Here is a 27,980-nt window from a genome sequence, read left to right on the forward strand (position 1 = left end):
ATTTACACGCAGGCGCAGAACGCGCATTCTAGCTGACAGTCGGCTGTAGTTCTCTCGGTGTGTTCAAGTGCAGCTTTTTACCCCGACGCGAGGCGACAACACAGTCGGCTTTCATCAGCGCTAGTTCGTCTGCGTCGGCTTGGTGTGTTCCAGGCTTTAGTGAATTGGGAGTCCTCTCGACTTCTTTTAAGCTGTCCCAGGCTTAGGTGCTACTTTTAGGGCTAAAATGCTTTGTGAATTACTCTTAGTCAAAAAAATTAGGAGTCCTAAAGTTACGAGTGACACGCCCATTATTTTTAGGAGTTGCTCCTAAATTCGCCAGTTAGGAGCTACTTTAGCCTTTTAGCCTTTAATCTTAATGCAAAGAGTAGCTCCTAGTGACAAAATTCTAAGAAAATTCTTAGAAATGTGGGCGTTTACTCTTAAAATTAAAGAAAAATTCCTAGTAAAGAAAAAAGTAATTCAGAAAGCATCTTAACCCTTAAAAGAGGTCTTAAGGTCAAAATTGTTAGGAGCACGGACGAGGACTTTTAAGAGGCTTAAGAGTTTCTTTAGCAGAGGAGAAAATGGCAGAAAGACGAAGAGGGAGAAGAAATGTGTTGCAGACAATGAATAACAGTGAGTTAATAAGACGCTATAGATTAGATCGTGCAGGGATCATGTTTGTGACTGATCTTATTAGAGACACGCTAACATCTCCAACACAGCACAGAAATGCCATAGCGCCAGAAATGAAAGTAATCACTACATTACGATATTTGGCAACTGGGAAAATTCCATGTTTGATACATTAAAACCAACATTAAAACCAACATTCAAACCACCACTTAAATAGACATGCCAGCAATCAGTGTAATTGGAAAGAGTGGAACAATTTGTATCATTCTAAGCCAAGCAAATACCTTATAGGAAATGAACAGCATGGTAAATAAAATAAAAAGGATTTATATACACATATTTAATGTGTGTGTGAGTGTGTGTGTGTGTGTGTGTGAGAACGGTCAAATAGGAAAAATTACGCATGTAATTTCAAAGTGAAGGCTTAGAATAGACCCTATACTTAAAATCACTTTTTTTTTTTTCTTCTTGGACAACCAACCAATCACAGTCTTCAAAAGATTGTGTCATACATAGCAACGGGGTCAACCCCGCCTCCTTACTAAGATGAAAGTTTTTGGCTTTTCCTTACTCAGAGTTGCTCTCAGATCTGTCCCGAATCGCTTTTAAGCTAAGACTCCTACGTAAAAGTTTTTAAGCTAAATTAAGAGTTTTCTTAGAGGATTCTTAGAATCTTTATGAATACGGGCCCAGGTCTTTTTATGTTATTTGACTAAAAACTATTATTTATACTTTAAGCTATTGTTATTATTTCTACAGTATTACTTTTAAAAAAACGTAGAGTGCCTTAAAAATTATGATCACAACACTGGCAAGGCTTACCAGTATCTTATGTTTTGTGTGCAGCAGCCTCTGTGAACATCTCCCCTAGCAGCCTGGGCAGAATCTGCAGCTTTACAGCAGGTCAGTGAGCTAGTGAGCCAGTTCCAAACACTGTCAGTAATCTTTACATCTTGTCATGGTCACATAAAAATTGTTTAATCAGCTAATATATCTCCTATATGTTTGTTTTAATGTCTACAGTCTCAGATCAACTCTAGCAGTATCATCATCATCATCATCATCATCATTAGCAGTATCATCATCATCATCATCATTAGCAGTATCATCATCATCATCATCGTCATCATCATCATCATCATCATCAGCAGCAGCAGCAGCAGTAACAACAGCAAAGGCAGCAAACTCACTTAAGGACTTTAGTAAGAATTTACCAGAACAGGTATCACATTAATGTTAAAAATCTTGTAAAGTATTAATTGCTGTATTTTTTCTGTTTGCTTTGTTTTTATTTTCATTGTATAAATGTAACTCTTGTATTTTTGTAAATCAGTTTATGCCATGAAAGTAGCCACAGATGCTGACATGGCATTAAATAAAACTGTACTGTACTGAACGAAACATGGGCCACGTTGATTTTGTCCTACACAGTTTACTATAACAGCTGTTCTTTATTATTCTGTTTAACAGAGAAGAAAAAATCCATCAGGTTGGGACAACTTAAGATACTTCAGTTTCTAATCCCAGAGTTATTAATAGGTGCACATACATTTTTTTTTTTTTTTACTCTTAAACTTAAAATTAGTCTTTTCTGTTGTTTCTTTTTCAAAACTTCATCAATGCATTTGCTGCCGTATCGATACAGAATCATCCATATTGATATATTGCTGTATTGATATTTTGAGCACAGCCCTATTTAAAGCCTTGTTCCATGTGCCCCCTTTTATACTTTGAGCACCTGCCCCTCCAGAGGTCTCGGCACGGCCCTGCTTAAGAGTTTCTTTAGCAGAGGAGAAAATGGCAGAAAGACGAAGAGGGAGAAGAAATGTGTTGCAGACAATGAATAACAGTGAGTTAATAAGACGCTATAGATTAGATCGTGCAGGGATCATGTTTGTGACTGATCTTATTAGAGACACGCTAACATCTCCAACACAGCACAGAAATGCCATAGCGCCAGAAATGAAAGTAATCACTACATTACGATATTTGGCAACTGGGAAAATTCCATGTTTGATACATTCAAACCAACATTCAAACCACCACTTAAATAGACATGCCAGCAATCAGTGTAATTGGAAAGAGTGGAACAATTTTTATCAGTCTAAACCAATCAAATACCTTATAGAAAAAAAAAAAAAAAGGATTTATATACACATATATAATGTGTGTGTGTGTGTGTGAGAACGGTCAAATAGGAAAAATTACGCATGTAATTTCAAAGTGAAGGCTTAGAATAGACCCTATACTTAAAATCACTTTTTTTTTTTTCCTTCTTGGACAACCAACCAATCACAGTCTTCAAAAGATTGTGTCATACATAGCAACGGGGTCAACCCCGCCTCCTTACTAAGATGAAAGTTTTTGTCTTTTCCTTACTCAGAGTTGCTCTCAGATCGGTCCCGAATCGCTTTTAAGCTAAGACTCCTACGTAAAAGTTTTTAAGCTAAATTAAGAGTTTTCTTAGAGGATTCTTGGAATCTTTATGAATACAGGCCCTGCAATCTGAAATATTTATCAATGAAGCTCTTTTCAAATGACCGATATGTTCCTTTATTAGGTCTGTGCTGTTGTTCTGAACAAGCTGTAGTGTAATCACGTGTAATAAAATACCTAACTTTATCATTATGAATATAAACAACTAACATGGCTGTTAGTACTCACTATCAAGCTAGCATATCGATACTGGTAAAGTTTAAAATATATTGAGTTTGATTCGGTAACAAGCTAGTAACATAAGGCTAAGCTAAAAACAGGTTGCATTGATACACGTTTTCCCATTACCATCAGTTACACTGATGAAGGTGAATTTCGTGTAAGATTCATAGCATATACGGTGTTTTGCATGTAATGCAACGATGAAAGCACTGTTGGCTCTGATGAGGACTACACTATATTGACTCTCGTCTGACTTCTTGCTTTATCCAAAGACTTTTTGGTCATAGCCATCGAATACTGTCTTCCTTTTTTTTTGCCTTGTTTGCCTTCGCTGACTGTATATGCAGGTACTGGGAATTTTGACTGCTCTTTCTCTGCCATGATTGTGATTCTTCCTAGCTTCCGTGCCTCTTCCCCTCCTCGAGTCAAACGGGTGCGCGCATGTGGGCAGCTCCTGTAGCAGCAGGGGTGGTAGCCATGGTAGAGGGAGAGTGACAGTCGCCCAGCCAATCATTTCATTCGTTCCGAATGGAAATAAGTAGCTGTGTTTATTGCAGCCCTGAGAGGACTACAGACACTCGATTTTTATACTCTCTTTTTCAGAGTACTTACATTTTAATTATGTATTGGTATATAAAGACAGTTTAAACAAATTTTGGAAAAGGTTTTGTAGAAAATGTTTTTTTTTTTTTTTGAAAATCTGCCTTTAATGCGATTTGAGAAAGCAAAATGCATGATTTTAATTTTTTTTACTTAAGCCTTTTCCTTTTCAATATCACAAGAACTGTTAATGTCATGATTTCATGAAATTGTGATCAAATATCAGAATATTTCTGTGAAGGTTCGTGGAATTTATTTTATGGTTTTCATATAGTTTTGTTTACATAGGTTTGTGGTTTAATAATGTGATGTAGGAACTTTATATGAATCTAGTCTTCCATTCCTCAAGCCATGAGTCGGTGGTTCTCACGATGCACCGCCTGCATGTGAACACCAGACAGCAGCAGTGGATCAGATTATGAATGATCTGAACAATCATATACAGCAACATCAGTAGAAGTGAAGGTTTTCTGAGGTTTGGAGAGTCGAGTAAAGGACATAAACTAGATATTCCAGTGCAGGTGTTTATGAGAGATGAGTGAATATATCATGTTGTCATAAACACATTACCAAAAAAAAAAAAAAAAAAAAAATGGTACCTTTTTGCAAGAAAACAGTCAATAGACTGAAATTAAGTAATTTAGAGCCAAAAACACCTGCAATCTGAGATATTTACCAATGTTGTGGCAAAAAACAATCATTAAACAATCATCATCACTGCATAAGAGACACCAAGAATCAAATTGTATTTTAAAAGATATTTATTCTCCTCCATGAGGCTTAGTCACAAAATCACAGCAGCTACCCCGTGACGTGAGCAAGACCTGACACCCAGCCCAGGAAATTCCCTTCTCACACATGCATTATATAATTGCATTGCATATAATGTGTGCTGGTCAACTAGTCTAAAATTAAGAAACCCCTAGAACACAGTAAAAAAAAAAAAAAAAACATAGGAACATTGTGTACAATTAAGATAGGCTAATTAATTTAATTTCCAATATCCAAATATGATACTAAATACCACAGGGAAAAGGGCTTCTATCTGTGACGTGCTGTCTTTGCATTTGAACATTGCACATTTTAAACAGGACAAGCATTAGCTGAATAAATGTTAGCCAATACAAACATATTTATATAAACCATTTGACAATGAATAGACAGGAGTCCAATAATAGCATAACGAATCACTTATTCTAAAAATAATATAAATTATAAGTTCCGAATCCTTTATCAGTCCAACCAAATAAACATGGTTACTACACTTTTACCATAGTAAAAGCATGGTTCATTTTCATCGGGGTATTTTTAAGTATAAGATTAAGTATAAAATACGTTAAACAATAGTTACACTATAAACTTTAAATATTTTAACTCAGAAAATAAGTAGCTTTCGTTACACATATTTGCACATGAACGTCAGAACCAGCCGCCTCACAAACGACCTGCGTTTGGTTGATCTACGACGACGCCCTGCTTCACTCCTACATTTGGTAAAACACATTGTAAATGTATTGTGAAAAAAAAAAAATGGGAATAGTAAATGAAATGATATTGGATATATAAGAATGAATGAAATGTAAAATGTTTTGTTAACAGTCGCGGTGTGCGTAACTAGGCAACCACGTTCTCGTTTACGTTGCATGACGTCATCGAAGTATGTCCCAGAACGTGCATACTCTTTTGCTACACACTCAAAAGTATGTACTTTTTCATCACAAAAAAATTACATACTTTTAGGTCGTAGTATAAGGAGGCCCAGGTTTTTGCGTAGTTTGAAGTGACAAATCGTATCAGCGTACTTTGAAGTCAAAATGCGTATCCGCTACGCAAAATGCGTACAGGTTGGCAGGTCTGCCTTCTTATACTCCTTCTTCAAGGTCTTTTCTCTGTAGTTTTCCACTCACCCAGCATGGCCACATCTAGCTGATTTAGAATAGAATGACCCCTTTAACCCCCCTTGGCTAAATTATCTTCCATAAAGAGTTGAAGGTTCTTAATCATTTGTCTTACTGTGCGTGTCTTTCTTATGTCAGGTGTACAAACATAAATGTATCCTGTTCAAATTCCACAATATAGACATGTGACACATTATGTTGCAATATATATTGAAGATCAATGGAAATCAAATTTTTCCCATTACACCAATGAAGCTCTTTTCAAATGGCCGATATGTTCCTTTATTAGGTCTGTGATGTTGTTCTGAACAAGCTGTAGTGTAACCTACTTATAATAGTCTATCTGGAGAGCAAAAAGATAATCAAATTACTGCGTTTTGTTCATTGTCTTTCTTTTTTTTCCAGGACAAAATATTAATCAAATTATCAACATAACTGTGAATCCTTTAGAGGTCCTGTGTAGGTGTATTTCAGTAAAAATTCACCAATTAGGCCCTACTTTTTTCCCCCAATTAAAAATATTTTTCCAGAAAAAAAATATTGTTTAACATTTATATTGTTATTTAACAAAATATTGTTTAACATTAGAAGCTTTGTACACTGTGAATATGCTGTTACTTCTTGCACTACTAGCACACTTCCCATATTTGATGATGTTCCAGTCAAACACGTTTCCCATCGCCACATACTGTAGTCATTATACGAGAAAGTTTCTTATTATTACTACAAGTTATTATTACAAGAAAATAAGTCATTATAATGAGAAACCAAGTCATTATTACGGGTTATTAATAATTATAAATGTTCTCCTGTTAGAATGATTTCTGAGTAATGATGCTGAAAAATCAGCTTTGATCACAGGAATAAATTACACTTTAAAGTAAATTAAGATAATACCATTATTTAAATTTTAAATTGTAATAATATTTCACAATATTTGTTGTTTTTTCTGTATTTTTGATCAAATAAATGCAGCCTCAGAGCATAAGAGACTTCTTTCAAAAACATTAAAAATAGTGTCCAAACTTTTGACTGGTACTGTAAAATGCAAATTTAATCCATAGACCACTAAAGCCCCTTTTTCAACATTCAGCTCTTTCTTCCAAATGATGCACAGACACTGTCGATGTGATGCTGAGAATTTATTTGTTAGCCTTTACAGCTTTGTAACTCATTAAAACAGATCATAAAGACTGACAACTGTGTGGAGGAATCAGATCTGCATCACTTATTTTCAACCACTAGCACATTTCCACTGGTCTCATATTGGATGGTGTTCCAGTCAAACACGTTTCCCTTCGTCGGATACCATGCCTGGTTTAAATGCAACGCCTTGATCTGACTGCTAGGGAGAACATGATCCCACATGTACACATCTGTAATTTCACCTACAAAGCTCTGCTCTGCGTCAAAGGAACCCACATCTGAATCGACGTCCTGGCCGAGCAGAACGGTGCCGCCAGGACGAACCGAGTAACCTTTCCTATAGAGCTGGAACACACTGCGCCGTCCATCCACCCAAAAAGCAGCAAGCCCAGTCGCAGAGTCCCAGGTGACACACAGGTGAGTCTGGAACGTGGAGAGAGAAGGCACGCTGAAAAGAGCTGCATCGTCACTAGACTGAATATACAAGGACATGTTCCCATCTTTCTCCCTCCACACGTTGAGCTCGTCGTACTCGGGTGTTCGGTAGGTGAAGAGAATCATCTGCCGCTTGCCCTGGACCTCCATCGCCACACGCATGCAGAGAGTAAACGCTGAGAGACTCAGTGGCTTTTCAGGAGTGAGTTTAACAAAGCTGGTGTTAGTCTTAGTTGGAAACAGAAGCACTTTACCACCAAGACCCACTGCAAGACAAAACACAATCTTTCACTAGACACACAAAATCCTGCTCATGCCAATCTGTGAAACTTAATAATGTAAAATGCTGTACCTTCAGTAGCCGCTGCTTTCAGAGAAAGCAGACAGAAAAATAAAAGCAACATCTTGCAGGTCTGAAGGAAAAAAAAAATCCATTATTCCTTCAAACAGACAAATTCTTCACCGTTTCATTGTTTTTAACATTAAATTACAACAGTTTATCACTACTAAGTGTTCAATCACATAAAAGAGACACAAAAGGTTCAAGCTACAAATACTTACGATGTTCAACAGGTGTTATCAGAGAGAAGATCAGGTCAGGTCAGATGTTTGTCTCACAGATGGTCGTGACTAGAAGTGTCTAGAGTATTTATTTGCAGATTGGGTTCAGCCCAGATTCACGTACGAGCCTCCCTGTCATTTAAAAAAATGTTTTATTATGCATGCAGTTTTGCAGTTACTGAATGTAGTTTTCCATTTGCAGAATACTGTTATGGATTCATTTAAAGCAGCACTCAGTAGCTTCGGGATTCCTTCGCTGTATTCTCGCTTTTTGCTCGCAGGTTTATCTCTAGAGCTCCCCCCACAGCTTCGGAATAGATATTTGACAACACTGTTGTAAAAACTCGTTGGTGATTCTCAGACACCAGAGGCTATAGATCAACGACATCAAAGCAGATGGGACATTCTTTCAAACGTCTTCTTCATTCGGGTTCGGACAGCGTGAGGGAGCGCAATAATGACAGCATTTTAGCAGATTTCTTTTGGCCGTAAAGCAATTGTTTACATCGCGAGACCTGATATCACGCGAGACTTCCTGACGCAGCGGCCGGCGGCCCGCCGGCTCAAAGTTGCAAGTGCGGATTTTCCGCTCACGGGCACCAGGGGGGTGCGAAACGACCACCATTCAACCCGAAATAAGTAATATAACCATTCCAATGACTCCGAAGCTGTTCAGTTAAGGTAAAAAAAGTTACTTATTTCACCTTTAATGAGAGACTACATGAAGCCTGTACACTAGTATTTACACTATAGAAAAACACCACAGGACTGCAGAAAAGCTAAAAGTTTATTTAAATGATGAAAAACAGACAAATAGCATTTCAGAAATACACACTTCCATAGCATATTCACATAAAATTGAATCCAAAAATCTTAGCCTTGGGTTTGTTTTAATTTTTTTTATGTAATGCTAGCATTTCCCTATAATGACTTACCAGATCAGTACAATCATGTTTTATGACAAATACATTTCATAGCATATAGAGATATCACATTCACTTAGTTTGAGACATTTTTGAGATCTCTTCTGAAACTAGAGATGACAAATGTCTCCCAGCAAAAAAAAAAAATATATATATTATCTACAGTACCAGCATCTTTTTATTAGAAAAAAAAAAGCAGCCTTTAGAAAAAGTCTCCATTTGCTCTGTTTCCATGTACTTCTCATTGCTGTCCAGGAGAAGAATCTGAGATATTAGATTTGATTTGTGATTTTTCAGTCTTTTACTGGCAGAGATGAAGCTAAATGTCACTTTACAGACATCAGAGGAGAAAGAGTGTGTGAGCTGAGAGTGAAGCGGGGAAAAGAAACAGAGGATTCAGTGTTAAAGGGATGAAAGAGGGATTGAGCCTCCGCAGGGTCTGTGTTGAGAGTTTGTTTCTCAGAGGGAGAGATGCTGAAAACACCATGACACTGGAAGTTGCTGTCGGGTACCGCAAACAGACCAGGTACAAGAAATCACTTTATTCTTTTCTTTCATCTACACTTGATATTGGGTTTCTTTGTAGTTGTTTTGTTGTGCTTGTGTTCTTATTTAACCAATGTACTAAACACTGTGAATGAAAATATTATTTATCATAGTACAGCAATCTTTATGAGTTTTCAACATTGATAATATAAAAAAAAATGTTTCTTAATCATATTCACAACATGACTGGAACACAACACACAAAAAGTAGTGTCTGTCTGAATGCACTCAAATGTGGAGTTCAGTGCGAGTGAGTGGTTTCAGACACACGTAATGCAGGTGTACAGTAATGACTTTGATGCATATTTTGTCTTATTAACCTTACAATTCTCATTTTGCTGTCCTGTGTCTGTTTCTATAAAGACTGCTACTGTTGTTGGTCTCTTGCTGCCGAGCTGATGCTTAGATATCAGTACGATAGTGAGCAACTCGTGCATATAATTACGGTGTGCCTGAACACAAATATCAGATTTCTTTACTTACAAAATGACAGTAAAGACCGTCTGGATCTGAAAAATTATTTGGCAGCAAACGTAGAATCGTGAAAACTAATTTCTGCAGCAAACCCCAGGTGTTCTATGAGAGATCTTTTCAACTTTACCACCTACAATAAAGTTTTATCCAGACACGGCACAATAACAGTGGTATCGCACCCTTTCCACAAACATCAACTATATTAAACAACAAATAAAATCAAGCGTAGCGTTAGTTCTTGCAGGTCACGTTAGTCAAGCTCCTCCTCTCGTCAGTCAGGATTTGCCATTCTGATTCCCCTTGAATCAGAATAAATTCTCGAAATATGTTGTACTTTAAAATATATTTGCAAACATTCATGTTGGTCCTGTTCTGTTTACCCCAAGGGGGATTTTTGCGGCTCTCCCTGCTCTTATCCATGCTAGGCTGCATGGATGCGCAGGGAGTTCTCGCCCAAAACGGAACCATACCGCCAATCCAAACTGTATGCTAATTGTCAATCGTATTTGACGGTAGTGGTCCTGACAGAACTCTGGTTGACTGTTTTTATGACATTTATGCCAATAAATTCATTAAACATCATCAAGACAAGTTGGGGGTTATCCAAACTTTAAGAGGTTATTTACAATGATTTTTAAGAACATTCTCTTTCGGGAAAGTAAATCGTTCTTTAGAACAATGTTAAGAAAAAGATAAACATTTTAATACAAAATATTCTTATCTTTATTCTTAGAAAATAAGAAAATAAGAAAATTCATCCTAACTGCCATTTTTTTCAAGAATGTTTTGTCAACCCCTGGTTATAAAATGATACAGGCCTTAATGCTGCGTTCACACCAAACGCGAATAGAGCGACTGGCGCGAGTGATTTCAATGTTAAGTCAATGCAAAGATGCGTTTACGCGCGTCTGGTCCTGCGGCGCAAGTATCACGGTGGACGCGAATTCGCCTCTTTCGCGCGTCCAGTTCGCGCGAATGACGCGAATTGAGCGTCTGGCGCGATACGCGCAAATTATTTTATTTGGTGCTTTTTGTGCATTCACGCGTTTGACGCATAGACAGTAAAAGAAATGGACACAGCGACCCCATTGGATTCAACAGAGAAAAGTGAAGTAGGCTAAATTAGAAGCTCTCACTTCCTGATGGCTGAGCGTAGTGCGCAGACTCAAACTGAGCTTGACGACGTAGATGTGACGTGAGCAACCCGTCTGTCTTCTAGTAGCTGTGCCAAGAGAAATCTGAATCATTCCCTTCCGAAACTTGCAGAGACAGAGAGTGTGAGTAGGAGGTGTCCATGAGCTAGGAGCAGGAGAAACTTTTGCTAAGTATTCAGATTAATTATTTTGTCATTTTGCTTCCACGTCCCCCCGATTGCCCGTGAGCTTCTCCTCCTGTCCATACAGTAATCTCTCTACTGTGCGACAGAGAGTCGCGTGGTTATGACGCAATCGTTAGCCTATTTTTACAAAAACTGCTTCTACGGGGCCATAACGTAAGATAGAAGGTAATGGAGCCTTTTATACATTTTCGTGTTTCTTTAGAAATAAATAATGGACAAATGGAGTCTTTAAACGCCTCAGATGTAAAGTTATTCGCTGTCAAAGTGACGCCAAAATGAATGGGAGTCAATGGAATGCTAACAGCAGGTGATGGTCTGCTAATCAATGGCGGCCCCCGAGGAAGCTTTGGTTTTTTCTGAAAGATTACCTCCTTGGTTTGACGCAAATTCGCGTCTCGCCCGAGTGCTGTCGCGTAGTGAAGTGACGGGATAAACTCCCGCCCGGAGTCACTCATTCAAAATGGAGTATAGCAATATAGCAGAATATAATATTCAATATAACAGTTAGCTGAGTATCACTAGAAAGTGAGTATATACTAGTGAGTATCACTAGAAAGAGCACCAACAGTTGTATCCGTACCACAGTTTGAAAAACATTGATAGTTTTCAATATTTAATATACTGTATTTAAAATTTAAAAAGAACACCCCAAGCAACTGCTTAGCAACACACTAACAACCACTCAGAAAACCCCTGGCAACTGCTTAGCAACACACTAACAACCACTCACAACACCCCAGCAACTGCATAGCAACACACTAACAACCACTCAGAACACCCCTAGCAACTGCTTAGCAACACACTAACAACCACTCAAAACACCCATAGCAACTGCTTAGCAACACATGAACAAGTTACAACCACTCAAAAGACCCATAGCAACTGCTTAGCAACACACTAACAATCACTCAGAACACCCCTAGCAAATGCTTAACACACTAACAACCACTCACAACACCCCAGCAACTGCATAGCAACACACAAACAACCACTCAGAACACCCCTAGCAACTGCTTAGCAACACACTAGCAATCACTCAAAACAACTATAGCAACTGCTTAGCAACACATTAACAACCACTCAAAACTTCCCAGCAACCGCGTTGAAAAATCACTCAAACCCTCCCAGAACACCTCTGCAACTGCATAGCAACACTCATAATCACGTAGAACATTCTAGTAGCCACATTCCAAAACTCAGAACAACCCAGCATCTGCATAGCAACCCACTTAAAACATTAGGAAGACCCTAGCATTGAATACTGCACAGCACCACTCAAATTTTTCTTCAAATGTAAAAATCTAGTTTGCATCAGTACAATAGTTCAGTTATTCTGATAAATGAGTAAAGAATGTCAGTAGGCATAAAGGAATGACATGAAGAAAAAAAAAATGGACTGGACTTTCCCAACACTATACAGTGATTACAGCAGTAGTTTTCAGAGTTACTAGAGAGGACAGATGGATGAGGTCTATATACACAATAACAGCAGGAGAATAAATGAGTGCAAGATTGTGATAAGATAAGTTTCACAAAACTTACTGAGCAACTGGCTCATTGTGGCCAGAAATTAACTCAGCAACTATTAGAGTGTGATAAACAGGGTTCCCACACCTTGGTTAACTTCAAATTCAAGGACTTTTCAAGGACTTTCCAGGTCCAATACCCTCAAATTCAAGGACTTAATGTGGGGACAGATTTCGAGTGAGAGCAAGGTTACATTGTGTACCGTGTAAGATAACTTTAACAATGTTTCATGTGTCAAACAAAACTATGCAAAAAAGCTATTTATTTTGCGTTTATTTTTGGCCATTCTTGGACATATTCTATTTGTCGTATTTCTGTTTTGCATAAAACTGAAGAATATTCGGTACACCCTATACTGTATTCTAAAATGATCTGATATTAACTTTTGCATGGATTTTACTGAAAAGAGCTTAGGCTCATGTAACCAGAAGTTAAGAGGTATGAATATATTGTGTGTAGATCCAGCTGCATGACTTAAAAGAGCCGCTTCTCCCAAGCTATCCACTTACAGACTCTGCACTGGCCAAGTGATGGTCCTTTGGATCTCTGGCAAGTAGGGTTGCCACCTTCAGTGAGGCAAAATAAGGGAAACCCATACACGATCCCCTATAACTTAAATTATCTGTCTAATATCATCTACAAATATAATAGTTACCTGTCTACCAAGTTAAAAAAATGTATGGAATATTATATTAAGAGATTATCCAAATTTAAAAGAAAAACTAAAAAAACAATAGACCTATACCTTTAAAAAAAAAAAAGCCTTCGACGCACTTAAACATAATGTACTTTTACAGAAATTATCCCAGTTGAACTTTGACAAAACAACTTTACAGTGGTTTAAGACATATTTGGAACATAGACAACAATGTGTAATAATTAACAATGAAAAGTCATCTTTCACAACACTGAAAACAGGTGTCCCCCAGGGATCAATTCTTGGGCCTCTGCTTTTCACATTGTACATAAATGATCTACCAAACATCTGTCCGGGTGCAGGTTTCCAAATGTATGCAGACGATACAGTCGTTTTTGTGAGTGGCAAAAGTGTTGAGGCCATCACTGCGCAGTTGCAGCAACATATTAACTCTGTGTCAGTATGGTTTCAAAACTCAGGACTAACCCTAAATCTGAGTAAGACTGTGTCAGTTTGTTTTGCTTCCAGATCACACCCCTTGGAAGAATTGCATCTGACAATTAATGGTCAAAATATTGCCCAGGTTAAAGAAGTAAAATATCTGGGACTAATCCTGGACTCCCATTTATCATTTGAAAGTCATGTCAAAAAGATCATTAGAACAGCCAGGGCAAACTTGCACAGTTTCAGAATCATACGGGACTGTTTACCATTTCATGCGGCAAATACATTTATGCATGCAATGATTTTCTCCCACCTCAGTTATTGTATAACCTCCTGGTCACAGGCAACAGCCACAACAATCAGGCCTTTAAAACTGATTTATAACAGAGCACTAAAAATATTAGATAAAACATCTGTCAGAACACACCATTGTGGAGTATTGCAGAGGTTAAACTTTTTAAACTTTGAAAATTTTATTAAATTTTGTAACTTGAAATTAATGTATAAATGTCTGCACAATCAAGCCCCTGATGTTCTCAGACGACACCTAGTCCCACTTCGATCAGTGGGCTCCATCACACGAGGAGCTGCTAATGGAAATGTGAAAGTGCCCGTTAGAAAAAAGACCTTCGGACAGTCGGCTTTTACTGTCCAGGGTGCTAAACTCTGGAACTCCTTGTCTACCGAGCTGAAACAGAACTTAGATCTGGGGGCTTTTAAAAATGAATTAAAGCGTATTTTAAAACGAGATCAAGTGTGCAATCATTTTTAGTTAGCGCTTAAATGCACATTCTTTATGTAATGTCAGAATTATGTAATGTTACTGTAAATGTAAATTAATTTTTTGTACTTTTTGTATGTATGTGAAAAGCCCTTCTAGGGACGGACATTGCAAATTAGCCTTGGCTATAAATGTTGTTGTGTGGTACAGGTTTATTGTTCACACGTGTCCCTATTAAATAAAAAATTAAATAAAAAATTAAATAAAAAATTAAATAAATAAAAGAACGGATTTGTCTGTCACTGCATTCTGCTTTAAGTCAGAAGTCACTAGGGGTGGTGTGGCGCAATGGATAAGACACATGCCTTTGGTGTGAGAGACCCGGGTTCGAATCCACTGTGAGACACCAATGTGTCCCTGAGCAAGACACTTAACCCCTAGTTGCTCCAGAGGCGTGCGACCTCTGACATATATATAGCAATTGTAAGTCGCTTTGTATAAAAGCGTCAGCTAAATGAATAAATGTAAATGTAAATGTAAGTCCAACGCACAGCGTGAGCAAATGAAACTCTGCAGTTCGCCTTACGTTCATCACTAGTTACTGGACAGACCCATTGATACCTGGATATCTGGAGAGGACGTGAGCTCGACATGGTTTTTAAAAAAACGTGCATTACGCCCGCTTATAGCGCATGTTCTCTAGTCTCCGTCGGTATGGAAACTGTTGTGATGTGTGGCTACGGATTGTGGGAGTCGCGCAACGGTGACGTCAAGGAGTCGCCTGAGAGAGCGCTGAAAGGCATGTGACTGTGTTATGCTCGAGTAGCTTAGCTGTAGCAATAAAAGGTCAGTTAATAAAACAGTTCATTCCCAGCAAGACAACTCGGTTCCTCTTTCATTTAAAGCATCGACACATGACATGGTGTCAGAAGTGGCCGACTTCACGCTCTGAAAATAAGACATGGCGAAGCTCGGACCTCCGGAATCTTTCGACTTCATGCGCCCGGCGGAATGGCCGATGTGGCGCCGACGTTTCGACCGCTTTCGGGTGGCGTCAAAGTTGGACAAAGATAGCGGTGAAGTGCAGGTAAACATGCTTCTCTACGCCATGGGGAGAGAGGCGGAAGCGATTTATGATTCCTTTGTGTACGATGACAGCGGAGAGGTTGACGAGGAAGAGGAGAGAGGTAGACCGGAGTTGGACTATGACACGGTGATAGCCAAATTCTCCGACCATTTTGTGCCCAAGAGAAACGTGATCCATGAAAGAGCATGTTTTCACAAGAGAGCACAAAAGCCTGGTGAGTCAGTAGAGGCTTTTGTGAGAAGTTTATACGAACTGGCACAGTACTGTGAGTTTGGGCACACTAAAGATGAGCAAATCAGGGACAGAATAGTTATTGGTATATCTGACAACGATGTATCACAGAAGCTACAGCTCGAGCCGGAACTCTCTCTTGAAAGAGCTATTCAAATAGCGCGCCAGAGCGAACAGATAAAGCAACAGAATGTGAGCCTGCGCTCAGAGTGTGCAGTGGACACCATAAGACAGGGGAGGCGGCAGTTCCATGGCAGAAGGAGCAGCAACGATGGACAATGGCAGAAAAAACAGGAACACAGTGAGTCAAAACAGCATCCTACCTGTCCCCGCTGTAACAGACAACATGGTAAAACACATCCTTGCCCAGCCAAGAATAAAAAGTGCAGAAGGTGCAACAAAATTGGAAATTTTGAGGCAGCGTGTCAGACGAAGTTGCTGAAAGAGGTGGCTACAATGCCTAGCAGCACCACTAACACAGATGAGATGTTTTTCCTTGGAGAAGTTACTGAACATGTGTCAGACTTAATGGATCAACCTGATTCAGAAAATAAGTGGCTCGTTGACTTACCTGTTAATGGCAGCACTGTGAAATTCAAAATAGACACTGGGGCAGACATCAGTGTAATGTCACAGGCTGCATTCAAGAGACTGCCACAGAGCTTCCGCCTGATCACTGCAAAGAAAGGACCCATCATCAGCCCCGGCGGCGAAGTAAAGAGTATTGGCAAGTTCCTGGCAACAAGTGAGTACAAAGGGAAAAAGTACAGATTCTGGATAACTGTAATTAAAGGGCCATACTCCCATAACCTCCTGGGACGGAGTGTTGCCACAAGAATGGGACTGGTAATGAGAGTTGACGGGATGGACACAGTAATGTTAAGTCATGTGTTTGGGGATATTGGTTTGCTCAAGTGCGACCCCGTAAAAATCGAACTTAAAGCTGACTGTGAGCCCTACTCACTGACGACGCCACGTCGCATCCCGTTCCCCCTCCTGGCTAAAGTAGAGGCTGAACTTAAACGCATGCTGGCCCTGGGCATAATTGAGGAGGTTACAGTGCCTTCTGACTTGTGTGCCCCGATGGTTCCAGTAGTGAAGAAGAACAAGGAGCAAGTGCGAGTGTGTGTCGATCTAAAACGCTTAAACAAGGCGGTTAAGCGAGAGAGGTACATCATGCCAACATTGGAGGATATTGCTCCCAAGCTAGCCGGAGCTAAAGTGTTCTCTACCCTTGACGCCTCCTGCGGATTTTGGCAGATCCCCTTGGATGCTGCAAGCCAAAAGCTGACAACCTTCATCACCCCGATGGGGAGATTCTGTTTCCGACGGCTGCCATTCGGTATCACATCGGCTCCAGAAATCTTCCAAAGACAGATGTCGACACTGTTAAAGGGTCATGATGGAGTTGTCGTAGTAATGGACGACATACTTGTTTATGGAGTAACAAGGAAAGAACACGACACCCGTCTTGATGCGGTGCTGAAGACCATAAAGGACAGTGGTTTAAAGTTGAACAAGGCCAAGTATCATTTTGGCAAAACAGAAATAAAGTACTTTGGCCACCTCATAAGTGCAGAAGGCATGAGACCTGACACTGACAAAGTTAAAGCCATCACACGGATGCCAAGCCCAACCAATGTTACGGAGCTTAAACAGGTTCTGGGTCTTGTCAACTATGTTGGAAAGTTCCTGCCTGGCCTCTCCTCAGAGCTGCATCCCATCACTGCTCTGCTCAGGAAGTAAAGTGAGTGGGTGTGGAGTGATGTACAAGAAGCGGCGTTTGAGAAAGTGAAAGCTATGCTTGTGTCAGCACCAGCACTTGCATTTTATGATGTCAACCGCAAGACTGTCATCAGCGCCGATTGCGAGCAGCTACGGATTCGGAGCGCCATTATTGTAGGAACAGGAGGGTGTGTTAAAGCCAGATGCATTCTGCTCCCGCACATTGTCAGATGCAGAGAAGAGATACTCCCAAATTGAAAAGGAGTGTCTTGCAGGGGTGTGGGCATGTGAGCGATTCGCTCGCTATGTGCAAGGCATGGAAAGCTTCCTTCTACAAACAGACCACAAACCACTGGTACCCCTCATAAATACATACGACCTGGACAAAGTCCCTCCAAGGTGCCAAAGAGTCCTAATGCGCCTACTGAGATTCAATGTTGTGGCTGAGCACGTCCCGGGGAAGCAGCTTATCATAGCCGATGCTCTCTCTAGGAGCCCACTGACTGACAGTGGTGATGAACACACTGACCAGGACGTACAAGCATATGTGGAGTCAGTGGTAGCAAATGCGCCTGTTTCATCGCAAAAACTTGGCAAAATCCGCTCCGCTACACTAGAGGATGAAGAGCTGCAAAAGATTGTGCAGTTCATTAGGAACGGATGGCCACCAAAGACATCGCTGTTTCCATCCCTGCATGGATATTATTCTGCCAGAGCTCACCTCTCTGAGACTGATGGACTAGTGTTGAATCAAGATAGACTGGTTATCCCAACTGCACTTAGATCAGAAGTGCTCAAACAGTTACACGAGGGACACCAAGGTCTAACAAGGTGTCGTGTTCAAGCTAGGATGTCAGTATGGTGGCCTCGTATCAGTGCAGAGATCACAACAGCAGTGTCAACATGTAAGTTCTGCATTGAAAATAGACGCACTCAAAGACGTGAACCGCTCCTCACCACACCTTTACCTGGGGGACCCTGGCAGCGCATTGCTGCTGATTTGTGCGAGCTAGAAAGACAGAATTATCTCATTGTGACTGATTATTATTCCAGGGACATTGAAATTGCCCACCTGTCTTCAACATCCAGCCACCAGGTCATTACCAGGCTCAAAGGCATGTTTGCAAGATGGGGGATACCGCTGGAGCTGGTGAGCGACAATGCCACACAATTCACCTCGGGTGAGTTTCAAGACTTCTGCCAAAGCTATGGGTTTGCGCATACGACTACCAGCCCTCATTACCCCCAAGCAAATGGTGCTGTCGAGAGAGCTGTGCAGACTGCTAAGCGCATCCTAAAGCAGCCTGATCCATATCTTGCTCTAATGTGCTACAGAGCCACCCCTAGTGCTGTTACGGGGGTGAACCCAGCTTTACTTATGGCTGGAAGAGACATTAGGACTACACTTCCTATGTTGGAAGGAAAACTACAAGCTTCTCCTGTGGACAGACATCAAATCCAGAAGAAGGATGCTCAGACTAAATCAGCCTACCGGTTCTTCCATGACCGCCGTCACTCTGCTCTGCCACTTCCTGAACTCCAATCTGGGCAGGCCGTTAGAGTGAAATTGGATGGAGAAAAGGGGTGGAAAACGTCTGCTAAAGTCATTGGCAAGTGCAGTGAGCCCCGGTCTTACATCGTGAAGACAGACAACGGTGCAGTGCTGCGACGCAATAGAAGACATCTGCAGGCAGTCCCGGAGCTTGCTGACCCTCCAGACCAGCAGCAGCAATCTGAGGGATCTCCGCTGCAGCTGCCCAGCAGCCCTCCTTCTGTGGCTAGACCCAGTCATGGTGACCCTGCTTCTGTCCAGAGACTGAAGGATTCACCTGTGGTGTGTTCACCACACCAGCCGTCCCCTCAGAGGACTGTTCAAGTGACATCCAGAGGTCGTGAGGTCAGAGTACCTCTCAGATATAGAGACACTTGAACACTTATTGATACTTATCTTCACACTGTCTCCTCAGTAATTCTGTTTTGAGTGATAAGTACAGTTAATAAAGCTACATTATGTTCCCAAGTTAAGTTATGTTCCATAGGAATAGATTGTTATGTTTGGGAAAGATCCGATAATTGACAGGATAAATAGGAATTAAGTGCCTGAGATCACAATAAGTAATGCTGATGTAAAACATCAACCACTCAGAGACTGTTATGTTCATGTTTATCTTTATTTGATGTGCAGTACATCTTGTTTAACTGTTGGAGCTTTAACCTTTGAAAAGGGGGAGATGTTGTGATGTGTGGCTACGGGTTGTGGGAGTCGCGCAACGGTGACGTCAAGGAGTCGCCTGAGAGAGCGCTGAAAGGCATGTGACTGTGTTATGCTCGAGTAGCTTAGCTGTAGCAATAAAAGGTCAGTTAATAAAACAGTTCATTCCCAGCAAGACGACTCGGTTCCTCTTTCATTTAAAGCATCGACACATGACAGAAACAAAGACTCTAACATGCAATCACCTGCAAATGCAAAGTGACATCACAGAACTTCTCTACTACTTCTTGTGAAATCATTATAATTACTATTATCCACACTGCAAAATCCTTATTTGTTTATTCAACTATTTGTGGGTTTATGTGAAATACGGGACAAATCACGTCCCATATTGAATGATGCGTAGGCTACCTTTAAATTTAAATGTAGCCTACCTTTAAATTTAAAACCGATTCCGTATTTTAAAGGACCGGTGGAAAGCCATTCTTTGTATTCTTCCGTGGTGAGCCAAATATCTTGAAACTCAAGCAAGCTTAGTATGCATAGGCCACGAAGTGTTGGCGAAATAAAATTAGCGGACTGGAGGGAATAATATGGAATTTTTTCCAGAAAACTTCTTGCACAAAATAAATTCAAGCACTTTCAAGAACCTGTATCTATGTATGTTTATTTTCAAAAACTTTCCAAGGGCCTTGAATTTTTTTTTTTCAGATTCACAAACTTTCAAGGATTTCAAGGACCCGTGGGAACCCTGGATAAAACAAGGCAAATGATTAACAGAAGCTGCATCTCTGAACAATTAACCATGTTTCACACCACACTACATACCAGTCATGCCTTAACTTGAGCCACAGTTGCTACATCCGCCATTTCATGTGACCTACCAGCCAGGGGCGATTCCAGGATATTTTTATAAAAATAAATAAATAAACACTTATTATTGTGCCTTTAGTCTTTAAAACAACAGATAAAGTAATATCTATTTTATATGTATGTGGTGGAGTGCGCTGCCACTGAATAACACTGACAAGTCCTCTCTATTCAGTAACGTTAGTCTGACGAAGTTACGTTAGCTAATCTAACGTTACTGGCGCCATACAATAGCTTGATCAGTCACACATGAAAGTAATCAGACTAACATACGGTGCGATATTTCAAAATATATACTGTAACGTGTCGAGGTGACATCTCTCCTGTTTGAAAAACGCAGACCAGTGATTCTGCTTTGCGAATTGGCCTACCGCTTACAATGCTTGTTGTAAGCTAAACTCCCATTACCATAACTGAACTTCTGTTCCGGAGGCTTCCTCAGTCCTCAGTGATTGTAAACACAGTAAAGACAGTAATGATGGCGTCTATTTTACCATATCAATCCAAGCGCGAGTTCGATGATGAAACATTGGAAGAACTAGTTAATCAACCCAAACCTCAAACGCAAGGACAATTCGAACAGGACGTTTCTCAGTGATACACTACTCAGTTTGAGGTACATTATGAGATGTTGTAGCTGTCATTCCTCACCATCAGCATGTTACGACCTCTCACCAATATATATTGGCTCTGAGAGAAGAGAGAATTCGTAACATAAAGAAGAACGAATGAACGGCTGAATCACTGCAATGATTTATTTACTCACTCACAACAGACGTTACAACCACGAACATTTCATCCGGTAAATGGACTAAACAGTACGGACAACAGTTAACGGATATACAGCTACTAAAGACAAATTGTTTGCTGGTTAGCCCACAAGATCTGAAGACACACTCCTTTCTCCTCCTCGTTGGCGTTTTATACAAGTCACTTCCATCAGGCAAATCCCGAACAGGTGCGTCCACCTGGAGACAGAAAGAGCGCGCGCACACGCTCAAAGAAATAGAGAGCGGGCGCACACGCCCAGAAAAACACCAAGACAAACAAGGGAGGGACAAAACAAAGGAGAAACAAACGCAGATCGTAACACAGCATTAACAAGTGCATGTTCATCAACAAACCGATGTGTATACTGCCCTACAAAGGCAAAACGCCGTAACATCATGTTTGGTCAAAAATGAGTTAGTGTCATTTTTGTGGTATTTGAGACCTCCTTTATCATGTGAATAAATATCGTGAGTCAATTTGATTGTTTTAACGAGAAAATAAAGGGCCATGACAACCGTAACTTCCAAAACCATACGAGAAACCACAGCAGAACACCGTAACAGTTGTTACGGCTCTTTGCCTTTGTTCCAGCACGCTGAAGTTGAGTTACGGTGTTCTGACTTTGTTTAGCCTGGCATCAAGAGAGATGTTACGGTGCCGCTGTGATGTTACTGTACTCTGGCTTTGTCATACTGTCAAAGTTTGCCGCTCTTTAATCATCACCAAACCACGTAACATGCACACAATACATCTTTGGCCAGACAAACTGCTCCAAGTATGCAATCAGAAACAAAGCAAGGTGAACAAGCCATATAGATGGTATGCAAGCTAATAGGTTGTCATAAATGTTGTTATTTTTGTTCAGGGCGATGGTTCAGATCTGTCAATATCAGTGACAGCCCGGAGCTAGCTAAATTTAATCTGTGTCACGTAAATTAGCGCTAACGTTGACACTCGCCTCACATCAGACGCCGAAAACCAATTATTAAATACACAGGCATCCTACCTTTCAATGCAATCAGATATAATCCATGGAAGATGCATAATCCATAGCAATGCACGTCATCTGCTGTATCGGACCACAACAATCCATACGTGTTTGAGCCATATTTCCTTCTTGCAGGTGTTCATGTCAGATCTTACACAAATCCATATAGCACTAAGCTAGTTATCGCTAACGTCCGTACAAAGTAGGCTAACCTAAATGGTAAAAGTAATTCCAACTTTTTTTCGGTTGACTCTGTCTATATTATCTCAGAATTAAAAAGCAGTAATCCAAGTCGAGTTCGTTGACTGTGCATCTTGAGCAGTTTGGTGGCCCTTAACCCTTTAACTGTCACCGTCATTTTAATTCAACCTCTAATAAACGCATAAAAAGAGCGCATATGTGCGTTATAGCTGGCAGACGCATCACGAATCGAGAATCCATAATATTTTTGTTTATATGTTTTTTAAAAAATCGGACTTTTTTTTTTAGATAATTTAATTGGTGTTATTTTTTTTTAACTCTTGGTATAAAAACAAACTGAGCTTTCTACCAATCTTTCATTATTTTTCATGTTTATTGCTATTTCAAAATAGAGGCCTAAACACGCCTAATGAATATGAAATATTCTTGTTGCAAATTGATCAATTACTGCTCCTCTGTAATTTATATATAAAAAAAACATTTGTATTCAATTGTAATTAAATTATCTTTATTGTGAAAATATTTCTTGCATTTATTCATACTGTACTATACTGCAAAGTAACTTATCTGTTTACGTTTTACTTATCTGTTTATCTGTATCTGTCATACTGTTTAACTTTGTTAGTGTTGCCACCCTATCCTGATCATTATAGCACTAAATAGGAACAACCAAAGGTCTTCTATATAATTTAAAACACATACCATGATGACTAGACCTTGGTTAGGTGTTCTTATAATGGATGTAAGTATGGGGGACAGCAAGCAAATATTGATTATATGTCAGTTACTGCCTTTTGCCTTTGCACGACTCCTTATTTTTGGCATATGATACAAAGGCAGAGTACAGTAACAGCCAAACAAGGGTCAAAGGTCAAGTTTGAGCTCAAGATTTTTTGCATACAAACATTTCTTCATTATAGAAACTAGTTGTCAAATTTTGGGAGTCCTACCTATAATACTTTTGTCTGGACAAAACAGAAACTTTAAAGTCATTTTTCTCAGTTTCACACTCTAGCGAGTTAAGGTCTTTTGCCTTTGCAGGGCAGTATACACATACATAGTTCTATTTTTTTTGTTAGTTTTTTATTTCTAATTTAACGTTAAAGTTTGTAAAACAAATCTTGCTCCATCCTTTATCTTTCCTCAAAGTAGTAAGAATGACAGACAATCTGCATTAATAGACACAGTTTAGGGTAATAGTGGCCCACAGCTGCTTAGCATAAGTATTTCAGTAAGACAGTAATAATGCGAGTTAGCCGGAAACTTACACAATGTTAAACACAAAACTACGTATTTTGAAATGTATACATTAATAATTACTCAAACTTACAGGTTGTGATTCTGAGGAATAAGTTGATCCAAATAAAGTACTAACCCATCCATCTTTCAAGAGCAAGCGTTTTGTGGATCCCGCGTAGAACTCCCACGAGATTTGAGATGCAGTCGACAGTGCGATGAAGGATGGGTCAAGTTGTTTGTGGGCGGACAACATACAGCCTAGACGGGCACTATGCAAATGTCTTATCTAGTGACGTAGAAGCGTAATGCAGGTCTACAGACGACTCGTTTGCAGTTCAGAGTCGATTCTCTCTTTTGGGAGACAATAACTTTATTTATCGTAAACTTTTGACTTTACAACTTTGCAGAACGTTTACATTCACAAACAGCTATATTACACCCAGCATGAGAGGTAATATTCGAAAAACCATAACCAGGCCTATGTGACATTTAAATCCAAAATTGTGGTTTAACAGCAAAGTTGTCTAACCTGAACAGCTTGATGTTTATTGATGATTCATTCGGTGTCCATCGCTATTGTCTCTAGGATGGAGGATCAGGACAGAGTCAGTCAGGCCTCCAGCAGCGCCACAGTCTCCTTTCTGCCAATCAGAGACAAGGTGAATCACATTTTTACCACAAACACAGGTAGAATGTTTCAAACCCAATGACACAGTTTGTGTGATTATAAATGTGCAGTGTCACGACAAAGTGCAGACGTTTGGAAAGAGATGTCAAGCGGCAAAAAGAGACCCCAACTGCCCTGTGGTGATCAGAGGATGGCTGTACAAGAGGGTATTTAGTGCACAATACTGACCATTGTTGTAAGATCTAGGAGAAATACTTAACAAATATCTTAAAACATGTTTTAGGTTTTACTTAAAAGCTGCTGTCCTTAACTTTTGGCGCTCTAGCCTTTTAATAAACAAAACTGCATGCACGCGTCTTGCGGAAGAACATTGTTGCCGGATCTACTTCTCTCTGTTAATGTCTATGATGAGTCGCGCAGGTACTGGGCTACTCCGCTGTGGTATGACCCGAACCAATATAAAATAGTCCGAATATAAACACTTATTATAGGTGTACCATAGTGATTCGGGATAAGACAAAAACCCGGTTTGGAAAATGGATTCATGATGCACTTGTTCATTATATAAATACTGTACATTTTGACCACAAAAATGTTAGCTTTAAATACCAAGTTTGTTACATAAATATTTGTAGCCTATTCACATTGATTTCGTACAGTATGAAAAAAAAGTACTAAATCTTTCAACAAAATCTTTGATATAATGACCCTGATATATCTTTCTTGCACCTTGAATACATTTGAGTGTAAATGTAACATTGTTTTCATATATTTAACAAAAAATATTGTAGCCAGTGTTGTTATTGTAAACTAAAACATTTTGGTTGATAGATTTGGGGAATTTAAAATAAAGCAGAAATAAAATACAATTAAATATCAGATGAAAAACTTGAAACTCAAAAAAACAAGAAATAAGTTAAAATTAACTTAACTAAGACTAAAGATATATAGAAATAGTAATACTAAAATAACAAACATAATTTATTTTTAAAGCATTAAAAGATCAAATGATTGATATTTTTTTAGATTTTCTGACCTTGACAGTCTGCAGGGGTCTTTGTGATGTAATTTCCCTTTTTTTTTTTGTTATACCACCAACACATTTTTTACTTTAAGGCCCACAAAAATATTTAAAATACAGATTCAGAAAATTAATCATCTTAGAAGTGTAACTGCATTTTAAATACATTAAGGTTATATTTATCAGAGATGTGTGTGTGATCATAAATATCTCTTTCTATAGGACAGCAGTGGACTGAAATTATGGAAAAGAAGATGGTTTGTCCTCTCTAATTTCTCTCTGTATTATTATAAAGGTAAAACCATGTTATTGTTTTATATATAAATTATCTAAGTGCATTAATTTTCCATTTCAAAAATACTTATTTCCTGAAAGAAATGGCCAGACCGCAACAAAACTGACCAGGGTGCAGACAGAACCGACTCTACTGGATCACGAGATGACGGGAATTAAAATGAAGACACCAGAACTGAGAGGAAGACATGGGAGCAGACCAAGGTAAATTATCTGAGATGCTTCTCCTTCAGTAAATTGTCTTTAACTTGCTATAAAAGGGACCATAACTTACACTTTTCTAGCATTTTTTAAGTTAGTTAAAGGGTTAGTTCACCCAAAAATGAAAATTCTGTCAGTAATTACTCACCCTCATGTTGTTCCAACCGCGTAAGACCTTCGTTCATCTTCGGAACACAAATTAAGATATTTTTGATGAAATCTGAGAGCTGATCACTTCTCCATCTCCTCGTAGTGTTTTTGCGCAGCGCGTCTGTGTTACACGTCACCACGTAGGCTCACTATTGGCCGACGCTGGTCATGTGTGTGATGCGTGATGACGTATAACACAGACGCGCAGCGCAAAAACACTACGAGGCCCAGAGAGAAGGAAATGAATAGTGGAATAAAGTCGTTATTTTTGTTTGTTTTTGCGCACAAAAAGTATTCTCGTCGCTTGATATACTTAAGATTGAGCCACTGTAGTCACTTGGACTATATTAACGATCTCTTTAATAACTTTTCTGGGCCAGCAAGTTTGGGCCACCTAGCAGCCTATGGAGAAGTGATCAGCTCTCAGATTTCATCAAAAATATCTTAATTTGTGTTCCGAAGATGAATGAAGGTCTTATGCGGTTGGAACAACATGAGGGTGAGTAATTACTGACAGAATTTTCATTTTTGGGTGAACTAACCCTTTAAGGTCCATCAAGGTTTCTTGTGACATAACAGTCGTAATTTTGTTTTAAATTACTTGTTCTTCCTCTTTCTGAATTAAACAGGCTGTTTTTGCTAATGTGTTCATAATAAATAATGTACGTAGATCAGTGTTTCTCAACTGGTGGGTTGCACTTGCAACCTAAAAATATGAGTCTGGTCTGATGGGTCGTGAACAGCAGGGGAAAACAATGCAAAATACAACTCAACCAGGCTTATTGCATATTATTGGGTCTATGCACTTTTTCTTTTTTTTTTGGTTGGTTGGTTAGTTGGTATTGTGTTGGGACACCACTTGATATCCAATGTAAAATCTAGGCCATTAAGCAAAACCAGCTGAGAACCACTAATCTAAATCTGTAAAGATGTGGGATAAGTGAACATGCTTTAATATCTTCCATTTGGTCAGTCCCATCCTTCAATAACAGCCTCTTTGCAATCCAAGCAATACATTGTGACAGATTTTCAGAACAATCCATGCAGAAATGCCACTTAAATCGTTAAGATCAGCTCTCTTTTTCTCTCTTATCAGCCCGGCTGAAGCGAATGAGCAATCTCCAAGTTTGGTAAATGCAGATGAGGAACATCTTTCCTTCCACCATCCGAAAGCAGCCTTCAAGCAGCCTCCATTTCCCAGAGATCAGTATGGGTCGCCGTGTCACGGTACCATGGGCAGAGCGGACGTTTGGCCCTTTGATAACTGCTCAAGCGCCCCCCTGTCACCATACATCTACACAGAGAGAGGACATGTGCCCGATCAGGAGAAAATAAGGAATATACACTTATGTGCCGATACGGTCATATTCAAAATTTCTAAAGACAATACAAAACCTTTTCCACAATACAACAATACTCTCTTTAATGCGATTTTTTTTTACTTAAGTCTTTTCCTTTTCAATATCACAAGAACTGTTAATGTCATGATTTCATGAAATTGTGTTCAAATATCAGAATATTTCTGTGAAGGTTCTTGGAATTTATTTGATGGTTTTCATATAGTTTTGTTTACATAGGTTTGTGGTTTAATAATGAGATGTTGGAACTTTATATGAATGCAGACTTCCATTCCTCAAGCCATGAGTCGGTGTTTCTCACGATGCACCGCCTGCATGTGAACACCAGACAGCAGCAGTGGATCAGATGAATTTCCCTTATGAATTATCTGAACAATCTGTAACACTTTATAATTAAGTTCAGTTGTAAGTCATAAATAAGTGGTTAGTTAATGATGAACTAATCATTTACAGAACATTCATAAATGATTAGCAAGT

The 27,980-nt window shown here is 39.4% G+C and overlaps 2 protein-coding genes and 1 long non-coding RNA gene across 7 annotated transcripts in view; 1 reads left to right on the forward strand and 2 right to left on the reverse strand.

Annotated features, from left to right (window-relative positions):
* Positions 1-6,901: 6,901 nt before the first annotated feature.
* Positions 6,902-8,046, reverse strand: LOC309509303 (C-reactive protein-like). The gene is made up of 3 exons (XM_082183964.1): positions 7,917-8,046; positions 7,708-7,768; positions 6,902-7,621 (listed from the first exon to the last, which is right to left on the reverse strand). Exons 2-3 carry the CDS (start codon positions 7,757-7,759, stop codon positions 6,999-7,001), a joined length of 675 nt encoding a protein of 224 aa, XP_082040090.1. The 5' UTR covers positions 7,760-7,768; positions 7,917-8,046; the 3' UTR covers positions 6,902-6,998.
* A 613-nt stretch (positions 8,047-8,659) lies between these two features.
* Positions 8,660-27,577, forward strand: LOC309509315 (pleckstrin homology domain-containing family A member 7-like). Of its 4 annotated transcripts, none has more exons than XM_082183975.1 (6): positions 8,660-9,365; positions 24,438-24,510; positions 24,590-24,685; positions 25,723-25,757; positions 25,876-25,998; positions 27,242-27,577. In XM_082183975.1, coding segments are annotated over exons 1-5 (321 nt in total). In that variant the 5' UTR covers positions 8,660-9,249; the 3' UTR covers positions 25,877-25,998; positions 27,242-27,577. The 4 variants fall into 4 exon arrangements, with proteins under 4 accessions (XP_082040101.1, XP_082040100.1, XP_082040102.1 ...); XM_082183974.1 differs by having other exon boundaries at positions 8,720-9,365; positions 25,723-25,795; XM_082183973.1 differs by having other exon boundaries at positions 8,737-9,365; positions 25,723-25,998; positions 27,242-27,576.
* Positions 21,394-27,980, reverse strand: part of LOC309509336 — a 77,463-nt gene continuing 70,876 nt past the window's right edge. Inside the window, exons 4-5 of one of the 2 annotated variants that reach the window (XR_014209860.1) lie at positions 23,988-24,492; positions 21,394-21,620 (exon numbers count right to left, since the gene is read on the reverse strand). This is a non-coding gene — a long non-coding RNA (uncharacterized lncRNA). Of the gene's footprint in view, positions 21,621-23,663; positions 24,493-27,980 lie in introns of those variants that run through there. The other variant, XR_014209861.1, reaches the window with a different exon arrangement.

Source organism: Leuciscus leuciscus, assembly GCF_965113295.1.
Source record: "Leuciscus leuciscus genome assembly, chromosome: 11".
NCBI classification, from domain to species: domain Eukaryota; kingdom Metazoa; phylum Chordata; class Actinopteri; order Cypriniformes; family Leuciscidae; genus Leuciscus; species Leuciscus leuciscus.

Excerpts from the sequence above, each read along its gene's own strand:
- LOC309509315 (XM_082183973.1), top strand. The coding sequence starts at position 9,250 with ATGAAAGAGGGATTGAGCCTCCGCAGGGTCTGTGTTGAGAGTTTGTTT. Across the intron at positions 9,366-24,437 it reads GGGTACCGCAAACAGACCAG|GATGGAGGATCAGGACAGAG; the intron begins GTACAAGAAATC and ends TATTGTCTCTAG. Across the intron at positions 24,686-25,722 it reads GAGGATGGCTGTACAAGAGG|GACAGCAGTGGACTGAAATT; the intron begins GTATTTAGTGCA and ends CTCTTTCTATAG.
- LOC309509303 (XM_082183964.1), bottom strand. The coding sequence starts at position 7,759 with ATGTTGCTTTTATTTTTCTGTCTGCTTTCTCTGAAAGCAGCGGCTACT. Across the intron at positions 7,622-7,707 it reads GAAAGCAGCGGCTACTGAAG|TGGGTCTTGGTGGTAAAGTG; the intron begins GTACAGCATTTT and ends TTTGTCTTGCAG.